Source organism: Globicephala melas, chromosome 21, assembly GCF_963455315.2.
Source record: "Globicephala melas chromosome 21, mGloMel1.2, whole genome shotgun sequence".
NCBI classification, from domain to species: domain Eukaryota; kingdom Metazoa; phylum Chordata; class Mammalia; order Artiodactyla; family Delphinidae; genus Globicephala; species Globicephala melas.
Window position 1 is genome coordinate 30,612,437 of NC_083334.1, and position 21,040 is coordinate 30,633,476.

A 21,040-nucleotide genomic window follows, 5' to 3' on the forward strand; every position below is an offset into this window, starting at 1 on the left:
ACCTTGTGTAGCAACCCTTCCTCTCAATATCCCGAAGCTTGGAATGGGTAGGGGATGAGAATCATGAACTATCGCAGAGGTGCAGATTCTAGGTGTCCTCTCTTGAGATGGGAGTGATTAGCAGGGCCATGGGTATCTGAGGGCAGTCGGTGGCAGGAGTGCACAATGGAAAGTTTCCGTAGGGATGCAACAGCCTCGCAGGTTCAAAAGAGGCCAACCTGCTTATTTCCTACTAGAGGATCATGGCGGTAGAAGGCCCCCTGTGGGTCCTCCTGGGCACAAAAGGCTTTCCGGGTCCCCAGCTTCCAGGTTGTCGGAAAAAGGCTTTCAGCTTCCTAGACCTTCCCTGAGCTCCAAAGGGCGTATTCAAACAGTTACTAATCAGGGAAGTGAGGGAAGGCAGGAAGAAACGACAGTGCAGCATGGGGCCTGGTGCCGTTCCTCCTCGGGGACGTGCAGAACCATCTGACGCGTATGACTGAGATCTTCAACAGGAACTAGGGCCCCCTCAAGCCAGATGCAGGAAGTCACTTGAGGCTGAGCACAAGCATGTGGACCCACACTGGCAGGAAAGGCTGATGACTGAGATTCCTGGAACAGCGCCCTGTTACCTCACCACCAACCAATCAGGGGAAGGTTCCATACCCTGCAGCCCTTGCCCCAAATTTTGCCTGTAAACACTCTTCCCCAAGAGCCATCAGGGAGTTGGCATTTTTGAGCATGAGCTGTCCGTTCTCCTTGGCTGGTCCTTGCAATAAACCTTAATCTGCTCCAAACACTGACGTTTCCCTTTGTTTGGCTTCGGTGTGCATCGGGCACACAAACTTGGGCTCGAGAACAGAATGAATTGACACAACGCGACATACTTTCACTCACAGGATTTACTTTTGTTTTTTAAATTGAAAGCTTTAAGCCACCACAAAAGGAGAGAAAAGCAGATTTTTTTTTATTCTTGAACCAGCCCAGTTAATGGTGTGTTTCTTGGCAATATCTTTTCTCCAAATTATGGCTTTTGACGGTATTGTTTAGTTACCATTCTAAAAGAAATACAGAAAAAAGAAATGCTACATTTTTAATGGTTAATAAAAGCTGTCTAATTTTACTACAAAGCTATAGGTATATCAATTAATTAATATAAGACAGTTGATACTGTCACAACCTATACCTGTGCTCTACAGAATCTGTAAACCCAAGTTTTTTTTGTTTCTTTGGTTTGATTTTTTCCAGAAACATTTGTGATAGCCACATTAAAAGGAAATGCTATAAACTGCTATTTATATATGTCTCATTTACACGGACTCTATGTTTCACATGGGTCAAAGAAAGTCATGAACAAGGAAACAGAGAGAAAAAGAGCAATACAATATGTGAAGAAGGAAATAATTGCTCTTTTCTCTATTTTTATCTACAGAGGAGGAGAACTCCCAACAGTCCTCTGTGCGTTTCCAACAGGTGTCCCACACACATGTTCAGAACAAACTCCTTCTTTACTCCCCTCCGCTTCATCGCTCCAAAACCAAGCTGCTTCTCAGCTGCTGTACAACACGCCGTTAGTAAAAGCTGTCATTATCCACTGTGTCAGAAATGTTCGTCTTTGTAGTTCTCTTTTATTCTAACCCAAATACATTTATCCAGTCACCACTTCAACCAAGTCTACCCCTGTTAGGTCTCTGAAAACTGTGTTGTTCTTTCCGTCTTAACGAATCCTGCCCTCATCACACTTTTCCTGTGCATTCCATTTCACTAGTCTCCAGTTCTGACTGAATCTGACTGAATTTTCTCCTAATTTATCCCTGTGAATTTTGTAAAAAGCACACCATAACTTGCTAAATCCCTCCCTTACCACGTCAAAAATACTTCAACTACGTTCCATTCATCGATGAGGAAATGTAACCTTTTAATCGTGGCATATCAGACACCGGTCCTGGCTCAAAGTTACCTAGGCAGATTTTCTCCTTCAACATTCGTACATTTTAAAATAAAATTTTAAATATATTAAGAGCACAAATTTAGACACAGAGAGGTCTGGCTTTACATGGTAGCCTAGCTATCTTCCTGCTGTATAGAAATGAACATCATTTAAGCACTTCTTCTTACACTCTACAGCCAAACTCTCAATTCATTCTGTTGGTTCACCTTCAAAATTTATTCCTAAGACCATCTTTACTATCCCTGGTCTGAGGTAACATCCCTTCTCTCCTGGATTAGTCCTGACATTTTTTTTTCCATTGTATCATTCATGTGCTTGAAAAGCTCCTGCCCAGGTATATGCATGGGCTGCTCTACCAGCTCTATGCCTGTCTAAGACAGACTGGGTTTACAGCTGGAACGGTAAACCTCTCTCTTTAGCTGTGGGAAAGCCTGAATATCTGGTTTCACTTTTTGCTGAGATAAGGGCAGTGTGATTTATGATGGGCTTTTTAAAATTTAAAATAAGGAACCTTGAGATCTTGTGCCTGAGGCGTCTCTCTGACCCACAGTGCTTGCCTGCACCCTCTCTTGCTGTACTGTATCCTTTGCATTTAGATAGAAGCCTTCTGTGAGCTGACGGTGATGTCAGGTGACTCCTTTCAAATATCTAAACTAGGTCATTATTTGTGCCTCCTCCAATTCCTTGCTGACACATCACTTGCTCCCTAGGGCCTACTCAGTCAGCCACATTTAAAGTTGCCACCCAGTTCCTCCTTCAGTGTCAACTGCCCAGTTAGCCTCACTTCTCTCATCTTCCCCATAAAGAATCACCTTTCAATACCAACTTATAAAATATGTTTATCGGACGAATGTGTCCAATTCTTGAGGCAAGACCTTAATATAACCATAAAGTACTGGTGGCAGGAGATGACTGTGAAAAATAGAAAAAAGTGTAAAAGAAAGCAAGATATTGCATTTACGAATTAAGACTTGGAGAAAGCCGGGGAGACACGTGCTCACTGTACCGCTCTAGGAGAAAATGACTGAAGTTGTGTGGAGGTGAGAAGTTCAGGTGAAGACACCCAGCATGATGAAGGAACTATGACGGAGGACATGAGAAGAAGACAGCCGAGGGCCAGAATCTTCACCTAAGATGCGGGCCTTTAGTAAAGAGATCAGAGAAGAGGGAGAGGGTGGTCTAGGCAGAAATAAGACTACTTTACATTGAGGACAGGAGTCATAAATGATTTGCTTGGTGGCCGATAAGGAAACAGAGACCCACTGACTTTTTTCTCCATCAAAGTCAAATGTGGCAGGTAAGTAAAGAGATGATCTCAGGATCTCACACTTAGATGAGTTTTTGATTGTTTTCCTTTACTTCCAGGGATAAGTCTAATATGTCAAATATCACGATTTCTTTACACATGAGTTAGAAATTTGAACGACATATACAGAAGCCTCCTTTATCCTAACTGACGGTAAAGAATTGTTCTTCTGCCTTGGAGGGTGAGTGCATTTAGCATTTGCCTGGCATCCTCTAGGTCCTCAATAAGTGTAAATTCCATTCCCTATCGCCAGTCTTGTATCAGAAAATATGTGGCAAAATTGCAGAGTTCTTAAGAGCTTCAACCTTAGTGTCTGGTTGTCAAACTCAAGCTCAAAAAACTCACTAAAATTCTACACATGTGCGGAATTATTTACATTCTTTATGTCTGTTTCCTTATTTCTAAAATAAGGAGAACACAATGTTCTGTGGCAGCCTGGATGTGAACGGAGTTTGGGGGAGAATGGATACATGTACATGTATGGCTGAGTTGCTTTGTTGTGCACCTGAAACTATCACAACATTGTTCGTCAGCTATACTCCAATACAAAATAAAAAAGTTTAAAAGAAATAAAATAAGGAGAACAATAAACGGGGAGTTAGTGAGGAATAAATACAGGTGTTGGGAGAAAACTTGTGTAAACCTCTCATTTAGAATGTTAAATCTACCAATCAAATGCATGATTGCACATAAATATTTTAAGAAAATATTAAAAATCCCTTTGAAGTCATTTCTTTTTACAAAGATATTGGTTAATAAATCTGTGGCTAATGTGAGTTAACATTAAATGTTTCTAGATAAGTATAAAATAAAATTAACATCAAATGCTTTGTTTTAGTCTTTGTTTTAGTATATGATAGCAACAAATAGAAATCAAAATGATGAAATACGGGAATAATATCTTCCTTATACTGAGGTACTGTTAAAAATATTGTTTTAAGTATTTAATGAATTATATCATTTTGTCAATAGTTTGATTCTTTTACTTCACCTTTCATTGTAAGACTGGTTGCTGTTACTGTTCCTACTGCTGTCTTCTGATAGAGACCTGTTTAAAGAAACAGAATTATTTTTAAGGTTAGGAAACACTGTAATCTTAAAGTCAAGAAAAGTAATAAAGCTAGATTTGTCCTAATTACTCAATTAATATGTACCAATATCCACTTTGCTTTCTATATGCCACTCAGGGATAATATATTGTAGTGCTTGGTTTTTTTTTCTAAGGTTAGCCTAACTTTTAAATATGTTAAGCATTTTTAAAATTTCAAACTAAAAATCCATCTATTACTTTTCTCTATTTTGTCTACATGGAAGACTGGATGAAATATTAAAATATCTATGATAATGCTTCTCCAATTTAAACAGATAATTTACATGTAAATTCTTAAACTATCATAACTTCAGTTATATGATTTCTGTCAAATACCTACGTGAATAGTTATTTCACTTCTGTTAATGAGGTCCTTAATGAGGCCTCTCTATTAGCTATGCTTAGTTACACTTTGTGGTATTTATACAGCCTCCATTTGTTCTTTGGCTCCTATACACAGCTCCTGTTGAAGAGGAATGTCATGGTGTAAAGGTTCCTACAAAATGGCTACAATTCTCTGGCCACAGATGATAAAATCAGGTTTGAACACCTAACTCAGGATTATAAATCCAGACAGAACACTGGCTGAAATGAGATACACTTGCACAGTTATTTCCTTCTGTCTCTTGAGAAAATGAACTAACAGGCACTGGTTTTGGCAGATTACTGGGATTTTTACTTGAAAATGAAACTAGAAAGAGTTGAGATAGGTACTCTGGGCCATGTGTAAGCAGAGCAGTCATCTTGGAGAGAATGGACATGGACAAGAAGAGACGATGTCAACCGTAAAGGCTTTGGGTGATGGAGACAATGGCCTGGCTCATAACCATCCAGTTCCTTACCACCCTTTTGTGTTTCAGCTCTACATCATTTCTTGCCCTTGCAGCCCTGAAACCATCTACTGCTGCTCTAAAATTTAGGCTGTCACGAGCAGACTTTGTTCTTTATGATCAGTGGTACCTTACTCTAGCATCTCTTCCCAAAGTCAGGTCGAGTTCTTGCAACTATTCAGATTTGTCCAAGATGTCTTAAGTAAGAGCACAGGAAGACATGCCAGATATCATTCAATTAAGTCAGTTTATAACAGTTGAATGATTGATGAATCATGCAGAAGACTACCCTGAATTACCTGGTCGCTGCTATCTTGTTCATAAATAAGATTAACTAACTTGGGAAGTAGAGGTGTTGACTGAAATTTTATATAATTATTTTGTCTCTGGCTACACAAATGAGAAACAAAAATGATTTCCTTTAAAATGAAGAAATGAGACCCACCTCCTTACCCTTGCTTCTGCATTCTCATTTTCCTAAATATTCACTAAGAAAATTGTGGCTTGTATTGTTGTTACAGTAAAGAAAAAAGCAGTATGAAAGTGAAGTAAGTCAGACAGAGAAAGACAAAGTGTGATCCCACTTATATGAGGAATCTACAAAAAAAACCACCCTTACAGATACAGAGAACAGATTGGTGGTTGCCAGAAAAACGGGATGAGGGGGTGGTGAGCAAAATGGATAAGAGGGTCAAAAGGTACAAACTTCCAGTTGTAAAAAAAACAAGTCATGGGGATATAATGTACAGCATGGCGACTATAGTTAAAATAAGGAATTACACTCTTGAAACTTGCTAAAAGAGTAGATCTTGAAAGTCCTCATCAGGGGAAAACCAAATTTTTGTTAACTATGCATGGTGACAAATATTAACTAGACTCATTGTGGTGACCATTTTGTAATATATACAAATATCAAAGCATTATGACATAAACATGAAACCAATATGTCATATGTTAATTATACCTCATTAAAAAAAAGACCTAATCAAGCTCTGCTCTACAAAAAAATAACAAGAAAAACAAACAAACAAAAAAAACGGAAAAGCTGCTCAAGTGCCTTAATTCTAATTTTAGAAACACATGAGTGATATTGATTATGTGTAAAATGGGCAGTATCCTATGTGTGTTCTCTCCCTCATTCTTTGCCATCTTATATTTTCTCAGTTTCCCCGTATTCTATACTTCCCTGTCTCTATTAATCTTCACCTTCCTCATTCTATGCTGCCCTCTCTCTATTAATCTTCACATTCCTCATATTCTATGCTTCCCTGTCTCTATTAATCTTCACCTTCTTTATTCTATGCTGTTCTGTCTCTATTAATCTTCTTGGCACAAGTGAATGTCAGTGCAAGGAAACAGGGTTGCTTGGGAAGTAGACAGACCTTCTAAAGCAGTTACAGCCAACATGGCTTGCTATTCGAAAGGTACTGAGGATTTACTGAGTTACTTCAGTTGTTCCTGGGCCTATATAAACACGAAACTTACCCACCTGCCTGAAATCTGCAAAAAATTTGGTATGTTTCTGAACATTTACCCAATCCATCCAAGAGTCCTACTTATAACATTCTGAATAATATTTGAATTTTCTTCTAAATCATTTTAAATATTAAAGATCATGAGTTTACTCACCCTTCACTTACTGTGCCCTCTCTGTCCCAAAATATCTTCATTTTATTCCATTTAAGAGCAATGATGGGAATTAAAATGAGGAAAGGCAGGAAAACGTAGAAACTGATCACAAGGCCGTTTTTTCGAGAAGCACCACGTCGTTTTACCAACATGTCTGTACTTTTACCTGAAAACATAAGAGTACCTTTTAACTTTTTCAGAAATGGTATTCAAAGCATATTAATAATTTGAATTATAAAACTTTGGAATTCAAATAATATAATCATAGAGTTAATAAACTTAAATTTAAATGTGTTTTCCAATATTCTGTGACTATGCCCCAAAGTGCATTATATATTTCTGTCAAATATATATATATATAATTTATTTTTAACCTTTGTATGTATATTTATATTTGTTTATGTGCTACTTTCTAATGTATTTTATTCTATCATATTCCCGTCTATGAACTGCTACTTAGAACACATTAGATTGATATTTTCATCTAATAGGTTCTTCCATTTTAAATATAGAGCAAAAAAAGAAAAGAACTATTTTAAAAATTATTTATGGAAAATTATTGATATAACTGAGGCTAATTAAAAAAACAATAGTAGACTAGGTTAATTTACATAATAGATGTATAAAGTGATATTGTTTTAATTTTGACTGTACTAATTAGAAAAATAGATATTCCTCTTGGCATTATAAAGACATTACATAAAACTAGAAAACTAAATCTATGGAAACTTGGCCCAGTTAAGCGAAAGAAATAAACCAGACAATTAAAATACAAAAAACTATATCAAGCAATCAGAATTACCACCAAAGCAACTATTGGGGATATTAAGTGTAAATGAATTTAATGCCCCCTCAAAAAGACAAAAGGATCCGTGATGTTGAAACACACACACAGTCCAATTATATGTTGATTAGAAGTAATTTACCTTAAAGTGATTTAGGAAGTTTTATGTATTATAAGAAATAAATTAGCAAATATATGCAAAAATACTGAAACTAATCAAACATGCAGCAGTCTCATGCTATGGTAGAACTCAACACTTTATAGCTCTCCTTTCCTGGCCTCACCCATCAGAAAAGGTCCATTCTCCTTTAATCCATCTTTACTAAAATTATCATGTTGCAAGTGGAGCTTCCTTCTCATGTGGTTAATTACTCCAAAGACTGATTAAAGAGATCACTATTAGATTACCTGGGAGATATCCATTACTCTAAGGAAGAAAGATGGGGAGCTTCTACTTGTGGGCATGATGAAATTTTTCCATTAAATGTGTCAAATAATAAAAATATGAAACAGGATAAGACATGAAGGAAATGGTTTCTGGAAGTCAACAGGAAACACAGAACTAAAATATCTGAAGAAAAGAAAACATGATGTTGATTTTATGGAAATACAATTCTACCTATGGATAATTTGCTGATCTCAGAACAGAGAATTGGAGTCCTAAGCAAAGTACATCATTCCTATGGAGCAGAAGACAGAGCTCACAGCAGAAGAAATGGTGGGAACCTGAAGGGTGCAGCATTGAACAGAAAGTTGCTCTGAAATTAAGGATTCCAGAACTGTTAAGGGGATCCTTGCAGGTGTCCTTGGCAGAAGGATAAGGAATATATATGTGTATATATACATACATAGTATGAGACAATCTGAAGCTAATTAGACAGCAGCTCTTACTGGGGTGAGAGTGGAAAAGAGATACCAGAGTTTGAGCAGTAGTGGTAAAAAGAGCACCAAGAAGATCCCAATTTCTCCACATCCTCACTGGTACTTGTTGCCTGTGTTTTTTATTATAATAGCTATCCTAATGAGTGTGAAGTAGTATCTCGTGGTTTTGGTTTGCATTTTCCTAAGATGTTGAACATCTTTTCATGGGCTTTTTGGCCATTGGTATATCTTCTATGGAGGTGTGTTTATTTAAATCCCTTCCCTTTATTTATTTATTTATTTATTTAGGCTGCATTGGGTCTTCATTGCTGCACGCGGGCTTTCTCTAGTTGCGGCGAGTGGGGGCTACTCTTCGTTGTGGTGCGTGGGCTTCTCATTGCAGTTGCTTCTCTTGTTGTGGAGCACAGGCTCTAGGCGCGCGGGCTTCAGTAGTTGTGGCTCAGGGGCTCTAGAGCGAAGGCTCAGTAGTTGTGGCACACGGGCTTAGTTGCTCCACGGCATGTGGGATCTTCCTGGACCAGGGCTCAAACCTATGTCCCCTGCACTGGCAGGCAGATTCTTAAGCACTGCACCACCAGTGAAGTCCCTAAATCCCTTCCCATTTTTAATTGGGTTATTTGTCTTTTTATTATGGACTTGTAAGTGTTCTATATATATTCTGGATACAAGTCCCCTATGAGATATAATATTTACAAATATATTCTCCCACTCTGTAGTTTGTCCTTCACTGTCTTGGTTGTTATCATTTGCAGCCCAAAAGTTATCAATTTTGATGAAATTCAATCAGTCTATTGTTTCTTTCTTCACTTGTGCTTTGGTGTCTTCGATAACACAGCCTATGCCAAGGTCACAAAGATTTACTAATATGTGTTCTGAGTGTTTTATAACCTTAGCTCTTACATTTAGATCTATGATCCAATTTCAGTTAATTTTTGTGAACCTTGTGATGCAGTAATCTAACTTCGTTTGCATGTGGATATCTACTTGTCCCAACACCATTGTTTTAGAAGACCATCCTTTGTCCTTTGAATTGTTTTGACATCTTTGTCAAAAATCCATGACTGTTAGCATGAAGCTTTATTTCTGGACTCTCTCTTCTATTGAACTAAATATCTATCCTTATTCTTGGGAGAGTACTACACTGTCTTGATTATTTAGCTTTGTAATATGCTTTGGAATTGTGTTTTCAGTTTCAAGTTTTCTTGAAAACTATGTTTTCAAGATTGTTTTTACTATTCTGTGTTGCTTGAATTTCTGTAAGACTTTAAGATCAACTTTTCAGTTTCTGCAAAAGAGACAGCTTGGGTTTGTTAAGGATTGTGTTGAATTTGTAGATCAATTTTGAGAGTATCTGGAGTAATAACAGTATTGAGTCTTCCAGTACATTAACAGGAGATGTCTTTACATTTATGTAGATCATTCTTTCAATAATGTAGTTTTAGCTTTCAGTGTATATCTTACACTTCTTTCCATAAAATTATATCTAAACTTTGTATTATTTTTGGTGATGTCATAAAATGGAATTTTTGCCTGACAATTTTGCTTTACTGTGGTAAAATACTCAACACATGAAATTTATTACTTTAAATATTTTTGAGTGTACAGTCAATGGCATTAAGTACATTCACATCTTTGTGCATCTATTATTACCATCAAACTCTAGAACGTTTTCATCCTCCCAAACTGAAACTCAATCCTTTAAACATCGATTTACCAGTCCCCCTTCCTCCAGCCCCAGGCAACTACCTTTCTACTTTGTCCCTATGAATTGACTACTGTAGGTACCTCATAAAAGCACAGTCATCCAATACTTGTCCTCTTGTGACTGGCTAATTTTAGTTAGCATAAGGTTGTCAAGTTCCATCCATATTGTACCATGTGTCAGAATTTCATTCCTTTTTAAAGCTAAATAATTTTCCATTGTATGTATATACCACCATATGGGTATACTGTTGATGGACGTTTGAGTGTTTTCACCTTTCGGCTATTGTGAATAACGCTGCTAAGAACATGGGTGTCCAAATATCTGTGAGTCCATGCTTTCAGTGCTTTGGGGTATATACCTAGATGTGTAAATTCAGGATAATATGGTAATTCTATGTTTAATTTTATGAGGAACCACCATACCATTTTCCACACGGGCTGCAGCACTTCTACATTTCCACCAGCAGTGCACAGGAGTTCCAATTTCTCCACATTCTCATCAGAACTTGATATCTTCTGAAATTCTTAAATAATAGCCATCCCAATAGGTTTGGATTAGTGTCTAGTTGGAGTTTCAACCTGCAATTCCCTCACAATTAGTGACGTTGAGCAACTTCGCATGTGCTTATTGTCCATCTGTGTATCTTTTTTGAAGAAATGTCTATTCAGGTCTTTTGCCATTTTTAATGGGATTTTATGTTTCTTTGTAGCTGAGTTGTAGGAATATTTTACATATTCTACATATTAATTTTCATCAGATATATGATTTGTGAACATTTTCTCTTATTCTGTGGGTTAGCTTTTTCCTTTATCAATAGTGTCCTTTGATGCACAACAGTTTTTAATTATAAAATTCTAATTTATCTACTTTTTTCTTCTGTTGCCTGTGCTTTCAGTGTCATATTCAATAAATCATTTCTAAATCTAATGTTATGAATATTGCCCCTTTTGTTTTCTTCTAAGGATTTTATAGTTTTAGCTCTTGACATTTAAATCCTTGATTCATTTGGAGTTAATTTTTTTTAAGGTGTAAGTAAGGGTCCAACTTCATTCTTTTGCATATTGATATCCAGTTATCCCAAAATTATTTGTTGAAAAGACCATCCTTTCTCCCCTTGAGTGGTCATGGCATCCTAACTGAAAATCATTAGACTGCATATGTGAGAGTTTATTTCTGGACTCCCTATTTTTTCCATTGGCAAATTTCAGTTTTCTAATTTTGTTGCCCAAGTAATATATCAACTTTCAGGAAGGTACAAAAGAGCCCCTCCAGGGCTCTTGTTTTTAAACTTTATAATGGTGGTGTTGATATTGATCATCCAAATGAAATCTCATACTACAAGTCATCAGAGTGGACGATGCTATCATAATTTTCCTCCAACTGAAGAATCAATGAATGAACAGAATATTTCTAGTAACAGAAAGGAAATATGATATTCTCATCCAGTTAATCATACTTCAGCATGTAATATTTTGTCACAAATACCTAGAATATTCTGTATTGTAAAGAAGATCTAGGATAGTATCTTTTCACCTTTTATTACATTTGGGCATGAACATTTACTTGATATGATTCACAAGTGGACAAATATACATGCAAAGTTGATTGAAAGGAGTTAGATGATGTAGGAGTGATAAACAGTGATTAATCATTTTAATTGGTGTTTATAAATATAAAATTAAAATATGTTCTATTATAGTACAACATTATTTACAGTAGCTCTAAAGAAAGTGAAATAACAAATATGAAATAATAAAATGTACAGTATCTGGTGAAAATTACAAAATTATGATGAAGGAAATTAAAGAAGACATATAAGTGGAAAGAAATACTGTGTTCATACACTGGAAGATTCAATAGTAAATAATAAAAATGTGAAACTTCCTAAATTGATCCATACGTTTAACACAATTTGCATCAAAATCACGGCAAAATTTTTTTGTAAACATAGACAAGCTTAATGTATATGGAAAAGAGAAACCTTAAAATAGCCAAAACCATTTTGAAAAAGAAGAATGAAATGGGAAGACTCACTGTTCCTGCTGTTCAAGATTACCCTATAACTACAATAGTCAAAACAGTGTAGTATTGGTGGAGGGAATGACACATAGATCAGTGGAACAGAATAGAGATCTGAGAAATACATCAACACAAAAATGTCCAATTTTTTTTTTTTCAGTACGCGGGCGCGCAGGCTCAGCGGCCATGGTTCACAGGCCCAGCCACTCCGCAGCATGTGGGATCTTCCCAGACCGGGGCACGAACCTGTGTCCCCTGCATCGGCAGGCGGACTCTCAACCACTGTGCCAGCAGGGAAGCCCTGTCCAATTAATTTTTAACAAAGATGCAAAATCAACACAGTGGACAACAGACAGCTTTTTCAAAGAACTGTGCTAGAACAATTTGACACCCATAAATCGGAAAATTAATCTCCTACCCTTCATAAAAAGTAATCAAAATGGATCATGGACTTAAATATAAAACATAAAACTATACCTTTTACAGATATCATAGCAAAAAATTTCAAGACTTAAGACTGACAAAGAATTCACATACTTGACACCAAAAGCATAGATCCAAAAAGGAAAAAAAGAAGAGCTTATCAAAGTAAGAATTGGAAAAAAAAACCTTTTGGTCTGAGAAAAAAACACTTGGAGAGAATATGTTCAAATCACAAATCCCACAAAATAGATGTTTGTGTGAAAACTCAACATTTAATAAACAATACAATTAACAAATGGGAAAAAGATATGAACAGACTTTTCACTGAAGTGGATATGCAGGTGCCAAATAAACACATTAAAGATATTCAATTATCATTATCCATTAGGGAAGTACAAATTAAAAGCACAATGAGATATTAAAACACACCAATAGAATGGCAAAAAAAAAAATATCGGTATCTTCAAATGTTGGCAAGGCTGCAAAAAACCCATTCATTTATCACTGGCGGGGATGTCAAACAGTATATAGCCACTCTGCAAAAAGCTTGGCAGTTGCTTTAAAAATTATAAATGGCTTACCATAGACACAGCAGTTTCACTCTCGGCCATGCTTCCCAGAGAATTAAACATTTATCTTCATGCAGAATCTTCCACACAAATATTCATTGCAGATCTATTCATAATAACTAAAACTTGCCATCCACACAATGTCCTTCAATGGGTGAATAATTAAACAAAATATGCTACAGACATACAAAGGAATACTAGTCATCAATACAAAGGAATGAAGTGAGAGGAAAAGACACCCTCAAAAAGATACAAACTACATGGTTCCATTTATATGACATTCATGAAATAACATAATTAGAAAGATGAAGAGCAGTTTAGTGGTTGCCAAAAGTTCGGAAAGGGGAAAGAGGGAATGAGTGTAGCTATATAAAGGAGTAACAATATCAGGGAATGAGTGTAGCTATATAAAGGAGTAACAATATCAGGGAATGAGTGTAGCTATATAAAGGAGTAACAATATCAGGGGCCATGTAGTGATGATGCAGTTCTATATCTTGATTGTGATGGTGGGTACCCAAACTTGAACATGTGGTGAAACTGCATAGAACTAAATATATGCACATGTGAATGCATACACACACGTATACACAGATAAGTGTATGTATACTGGTGAAATGTGAATAAGGTCTGTGTATTTCATCAATGTCCATTTCCTGGTTTTGCTATTCTACTGTAGTACTGAAACATGTTAACACTGACTGAAGCTGAGTAAAGTATTCGTAAGACTGCCCTCTAAATTTTTTTGCAACCCTTTATGAGTGTATAATTATTTCAACATAATAAGCTAACTAAAAATAACAGTGGGATATCATTACACATCTAAAGCTGGCCAAAAAAAAAAATCAAACAAAACCAACAAAAACGACAATACCAAATGCTTGTGAAGTGTGGATCATCTGTGCAGAGTAACTGGGACTCTCACAGATGAATGGAGGGAAGGAAAATGGTAAAGCCACTTTGGAAAATAGTTTGGCTGTTTCTTAAAAAATTAAAAATACACTCATTAAAAAAAATACACTGAGTAAACGATCCAGCTATCTCACTTACAGGTATTATAGTGAGAACTTATATATAGACAAAAGTGCCTAGGTATTTACTCATCAAAAAGTGAGAACTTAAATACAGACGAAAGCCTATGTGCACGTTTACAGCAGCGTCATTCAAAATTGCCAAAATCTAGAAACGACCCAAATACCCTACAATGTGTGAATGGATAAACAAACTATATAGTTCATCTTTTCAATAGGAAGCTACTTAACAGTAATAAAGAATGAACTATTAAAACATATGCCAATGAGAATGAATCTCAAATGCATGTATGCTGTTCAGAACATTCTGGAAAAGGCAAATCTATAGTGACAGAGACCAGGTCACTGGTTGCAAGGAACTGGCAGTGGGAGATGAATACAAAGGGCAGCAGCCAGAGGGAGGATCTGAGGCGATGGACCTGTTGTGCATCATGACTGTGGTGGTTGGAACGGAATACATACATTTTTCAATACTCACAGAACTATATACCACAGAGTGAAGGCTACTGTGTGAACATTTTTTAAAAAGCAAAATATTCTTAATAAAAAATAAATATTAAAAAAGAGACAATGACTAATAATTTTTTCAAAATTTCCAGAAATACACGAACCTATATATTCAAGAATCTCGCCAAACCAAGCAAGATAAATTCAAAGAAATACACATCTTGGTAAACCACTACGGAAAATCAAAGATATAAAGTAAGTCCGCAACTCAGACAAGGAATGAAGGAAGCATTATATTATTGGGATGAATAATAAGAATGACAGCTGCATTCTCATCACAAAACGGAAGCCAGGATACAATGGGATTACATCTTTAAATTGCTGAAAGAAGCAATTCTACTTCTAGTGAAAATACCGTTCACAAATTAAGACATTATGAAAACATTTTACAGACAAAAGCTGAGACAATTGATCACTACAAGGTACACACAAAAAGAAATACAAAAGAGAGTTTCACAGGTTGAAAGGAAATGAACCCACACAGAAATTTGAGTGTGCTGGAGGAACTGAAAAGCCCTAGAAAATGGTAAATAGGTTGGGATAAATGTAAATATTTACATTAAAATTCTTTAACATTTCATTGGCTATTTTAAGGCAAATACAATGCTCTATGGTCAGGTTTACAACATATACATAAATAAAATAAATAAAAACAGAGGCACAAAACAGAAGCACAAATGATGGAAAGACCTTAATGGAATTACAGTGTTCTGAGAGTTTCACATTGTGAAGTTTAGAAAAATCAAACATGCTACAGTTGTTCACGAATGTTCACCAAATAAATTAAAAAAAGTTTTGTGCCATCTACTATCCATATACTTTGGATGTGGAAGACTTTATTATCTTTACCTTTCAGTAGTAGAGTTAAAACTTGAAAGAGGCAACTCTGCTATGAACTAGCACATCACAACAGTTAACATCCTTGGAATATACAGACTACATAATAAAACTATCACCTATTCTATCATTTAACTATACCTATCTAGAAAACTCTGTTGTACAAATAGAAAAGTTCTGGAAACCATTGTTAAAATTAAGAGAAGATCTGTTAAAGTGTTCATGTCTAGATTTGAATTTAAACCGTATACAAAATTTTGATTGACAATATGATCTAGAGCTGCACTGCCTAATTTAGTAGCTACTAATCACAAGTGACTATTTAAATTTATATTAAATAAAGTGAAATAAGATGGAAACTTTAGTTCCTTGGTTGCACTACCCACATGCTAGGTGCTCAACAGCCACACAGACCGTGGAGGTGTATACTATTCCTCTAAGTGCAGACGGCTATGTTGGAGTACCGTGATCTGGATACTAACCTGACGTAAGCCAAAACCCGTCATTGATACTTCCTCCTGGTGATGAAGGCATTGGTTCACATTGTGGAGGGGCATATCCAGCATCACAGTGACAGTTATGGAGAGTAGTGCAAACCTAAAGCCAAAACCAAATTTTAAAAGTGCGTTTGATGTATAAGATAGAAATTAAACACATTATTTGCTATTTTTAGTCAATGTAAATTATTAAAGTACTATAATTTAGTATATTATAGGTAGTTTTTTATATTAATGTGGAAAGCAATTCTTAAATTAAAAATTAATATAATATGTTCATGCAATATCTTTTCAAATGTCCCATAGATTGTCTCTTATTTATCTCTTGTACTTTTAAATAAAAGTATATGATATTCTGATACAACTGAAATGTCTTATTCTAGAAAGGCATAGGAATTATGAAGCTAGAAATTATAAAATAGTGGAAGTTTAAATATACTATGAATTGTGCTAGTTCAAAAAAATTAGCCATGATAAGAGCCAATTTTTACCAAAAAAAAAAAAAAGGGGGAAAAACAAAAGGGAGAAGTATTCTTAATCAGACATAGATAGCAAAATTTATTTGGCCAGAAATAGGAAGGCTAGAAAATATCTATAAATGTGATCTGGTGGGTGAACTGAAAGAAGGGCCAGAAACATTATAGAGAATCTAGAAATAGGTTCGTGAAAAACTTAACAAGAAATTAATTAAAATTAAATAAGAGAGGAAAGAAACAGAAAAGAAACTGTAAATAATAGGACATGTAAGTGATCTGGGAGAGAAAAAATTTTTAAAAGACACACAGGTCACTTTTCTCCTGGATTACTATATAAAATAGGAAGCATCAGTATGGCAGGAGACACTAGCCACACAGTTAAAGCCAAAGACATGCTTGGAAAAACTTACAAAGTTTACAAAATTTCTATAACCTGGTAGATAATTTCACAATGGATGGACAAATAGAAATACAAATGGAAAATGTGACCATATATACTTAAGGATTGTATAATTAATTACTGAAGAAATGCAAGTTAACAATGGATTTAGCATGTTTGAAGAGATTCAAAAGACAGAAACTAGTCTGACCAGAATATAAGGAAATATGCTTTTTTTTTTTTTTTTTTTTTTTTTGCGGTACGCGGGCCTCTCACTGTTGTGGCCTCTCCCGTTGCGGAGCACAGGCTCCGGACGCGCAGGCTCAGCGGCCATGGCTCACGGGCCCAGCCTCTCCGCGGCATGTGGGATCCTCCCGGACCGGGGCACAAACCCGTGTCCCCTGCATCGGCAGGCGGACTCTCAACCACTGCGCCACTAGGGAAGCCCGGAAATATGCATTTTTATACGTGACAGGTGAGACCGAAAACTGGTATAATATATCTTGAAGACAATATAATATTAACGAAAATTTAAACAGTACATATATTTGGCTCATCAGATTTCACTGCTAACAATTTAAGAAGTCAGATAAATGTGCAAAGGTGAAGGTACAACAGTGTCCACTGTACCATTAGTTACAATAGTTAAGTAAAAATTTAACATTATCTGAAAGTCCATCAGTGGATAACTTTTCAAATATAGTAAGGAAGAGACCTGCAGGGAAACACATTGAAGATGTTCAAGGATGAAGCAGATCATAATGAACAAGAAAGTCTGCTCCCATAAAAATATGAGATTATAAGTAATATGTATAATATATATTGTGTGAGTTTAAATATTTATCAGTACACATACACTCAATTATAAGCAATATTTTTATGTATGTATAAATGTATATGTGTAATCCTTAATGAGCTCATTTCCAAAATTTCATAATCTTAATCTAACATTATGATAATAGATTGTTTCATATTGAATTTTAGTACAACGTTCAAAGCAAATTATTTGCTCATGAAGCCTATATGATCTGACTGAACACATAAATCACATACATACGTATGAATAACGCAGTCTGCTTTTCTTGTTCGATTTCAATTTTCCAAATACATTTCTACACCCCAAATAATTTTAAGCATTATTATACTGAAAAATGTTATTGACATGAATCAAAATAACTATACTTAGAAACAGAATAACCATTATACATACCCCATGTCCATTGCACTTTATTTTGGAGATACAAGTTGCGTCTGAGCTGACGGTGACGTCTGTGCAAGATCCTCTGTTACAAAACTAAAATGTGAAAACAACCACCAACGACAAAAATTTTAAATTTAAAGTCAAGAATTGAACAATTGTACTTGGTCTGAAAATTAGACGCACAAGATATATATACCTCAGTTGAATCTGGAATTCAGATCTGCTCATCCTAATAAAAGAACTTGGAGTCAAATGGTGTGTTGTTACCTTGTCAAATATCGTATTTTGAGAATCAGAAACCATTTTTTCCCTTGAGGGAGCAGAACTGTGCATTTACCGATATTAATTGGCATAAGTACAAAAACAGCCAACTTGTATTGACTGTTGGTAATGAGCTAGGATCTGTCTTTGCACTTCCTATATATTTTTATAATATATACTCATATTGACCCTGTGAAGGAGATATTTTCATCCTCATTTTATATTTGATGAGAATTAAATGTATACTTTTAAGGTCACACCACCACTGACTGACAGAGCCAATATTCAGTACAAGAACTACTTTACTCACAGAGCCCAATACCAGTGTTCCTGTCATTTTTACATTTTTTTCCCAACTTTAATGACCATATCTCTTATCTTTTGCATTAGGAAAGGTGACCTTGAGAAATTTATTTAATCTTCTTTACCTCAGTTTATCCATCTTTGAATTTGGAATAATAATTATAACTATTGCAAGGTTATGAAGGTGAAATAGCTTGTTACGGATGCTCACTAAATATAGGATATTATCTTATTTATTTATTTATTTAACCTGATTTCTATGTAGACTCTATGTTAATATTTGTCTATCCAAATTTCAATTTAATTTGACTATCTTCGGGAGAATCTACTATCTGATAGATTTTCTTAAGTATCTGGTAGAATACCCCTTATCTGATGAATAGTCTAAAAATATCATTATTTTCTATCACCATTGCTAATTAAGGAAAGAACAAATATCAGCTTGTTCACTAACTGAAAGTGCTCTGATAAAGCCAGCAAGGATAACAAAATGTTGGACAAACCAGAATTACCTGTCCACAAAACTATTTTCATTCTAGTGTTCTTAACATTGTCATTGAGGTAATACCAGTCATACTTCCCTGGCTTGTTTTTAGGAGAAAAATAAGTCAGGAAAAGTTAAGAACCATGCTTCTGATATAATTTCTTTCAACTAAACAGATCGATTTCTAGCTGGCTCTTTTGTAATGACAGGAAAAGCAAAAGATACTATGAAAATACTTAGCCTTGGTCAGTGGTTGGGACAGTGTTTTGAATATTAACTAACACATAAGATTTCCCTCTTTAAAAAAGTAATAGTGTCCCAGAAGAAATCACATCACAGTTCAAAAAAAAATCCTTGATATAACTAAAAAATTATTTCCTGAGGAGAAAATCTTGGGTTATGTGAGCATGTTTTCATACAGTTCTGTGCATAAGAATGGGTAAGGAAAAGACAGTTAATTTCATTTATTCAGTCATTGATTAGCTTAACTGTTTTTTGGACAATTACATGCCCCAGACATTTTCTTCAAGTTTGAAATGATTATGTTAAGAAGATATGCTTAATATCCCTCACCTACTTATATGAGCTACAATCAGTTTGATAAACTCCTGTTCTGTCTTCTAAATAAACAATTCAAAGACGTCTTCTATCACAACCAATATTGAGCAAACTTGCATTGCTGGAATAATGCCTATCTTCATGTAATATATTATTCACTTAATATATTACAGTATTAAATTTAGGAGTATAACATTTATAATTTTTATTATAATTGACAAGGAAGACATACTCTTCTTTATTTTGATAGATAAGAAATAAAATCTCTTTTTCTCTCTTTTCTTATCTATCAATTGATAGACTGATTTTTACAAAGGACCCACATTTGATGAGAATGTGGTAAAGAAGCCTTTACTATCTAACCTCTCTGAAAACAACTGAACACTGTAGAATAACAAATGAACATAAAGTATATCCTTGATGACTTTTTAAAATAACCAGAGAATGATTCCAATTCAAATTCACAGACAATAGCCTCAAATTCACAGACTTGGCACTCACAATAGCCCCCCTTTTCCCAATAAATGAGAGTAAAGGAAAATCAGAAAGAGACAATTAGAAGAGGAGAGAGTAAAGGACTTCCTGGGATTTTGAAATAAAATGAAGGTCACTGTTGGGTGACATGAAGTGAGAAAGCAACCACAGGGAACACAGTGGCGAAGGGGAGAGCCTAGCTGATCAGCCTTACACTGCTTTAGAGGAGCTGCAGCCTCAGAGTCCTAAGGAAAAACAGGAAGAAGAGCTGAAAGGGCAAGATGGGAAAGGGTGGCTAACATGTGGAACTATCAATGGAAGTCTGCGCCCAAAACCACAGAGCTAGTTAGCTCTCAGTATCCGCTGCTCACCTCCCCACTTCTCTCAGTTACAGAACACAGTCAACACAACACTTTATCCCAAGGGAGACAATTTAGAAGAGTATTTTGTTTCATAAAGCAATTGAATTAATGGTGACTACAGAATTCGGGCTTGTCCAGTGGTCTGTCCTCCAGAATTGGCACTATCCGATTAAACGACTGGAAGTACCACGGCCTAAAAGCCAGCTTCCAAAACAGAGACTGTCATATTATTAGAGCGGGGTGGGGGGACACAGGCCAAATGGCAGGACACCATACATCTTGTAAACAGCGGGAGCCCACAGTCAGACAAAAGAAAAGCAGAAACCTCCAGACAGACAGGAAACCACACATTTTGGGGGTGAGAAATGTCCTGGAAGCAGACAAAGAAAGGTGGGAAAAAGCAGGAATCTCTGGCATCTCAATGCAACCTGTTGTCATTAGGCCCTCATTACAGTAAAATTACCTTGCAGATAAGAAGTTCCCATCATGCACTGACTCCATGA

General features: G+C 35.7%; 1 protein-coding gene across 1 annotated transcript in view; it reads right to left on the bottom strand.

Annotated features, from left to right (window-relative positions):
* Positions 1 to 927: 927 nt before the first annotated feature.
* Positions 928 to 21,040, bottom strand: part of LOC115838659 (A disintegrin and metallopeptidase domain 3-like) — a 98,254-nt gene continuing 78,141 nt past the window's right edge. Inside the window, exons 17-21 of the mRNA XM_060291509.1 lie at positions 18,105 to 18,188; positions 16,025 to 16,139; positions 6,786 to 6,951; positions 4,228 to 4,284; positions 928 to 1,037 (exon numbers count right to left, since the gene is read on the bottom strand). Of these exons, the coding sequence (XP_060147492.1) occupies positions 1,004 to 1,037; positions 4,228 to 4,284; positions 6,786 to 6,951; positions 16,025 to 16,139; positions 18,105 to 18,188 (456 nt within the window). The 3' untranslated portion in view covers positions 928 to 1,003. The remainder of the gene's footprint in view (positions 1,038 to 4,227; positions 4,285 to 6,785; positions 6,952 to 16,024; positions 16,140 to 18,104; positions 18,189 to 21,040) is intronic.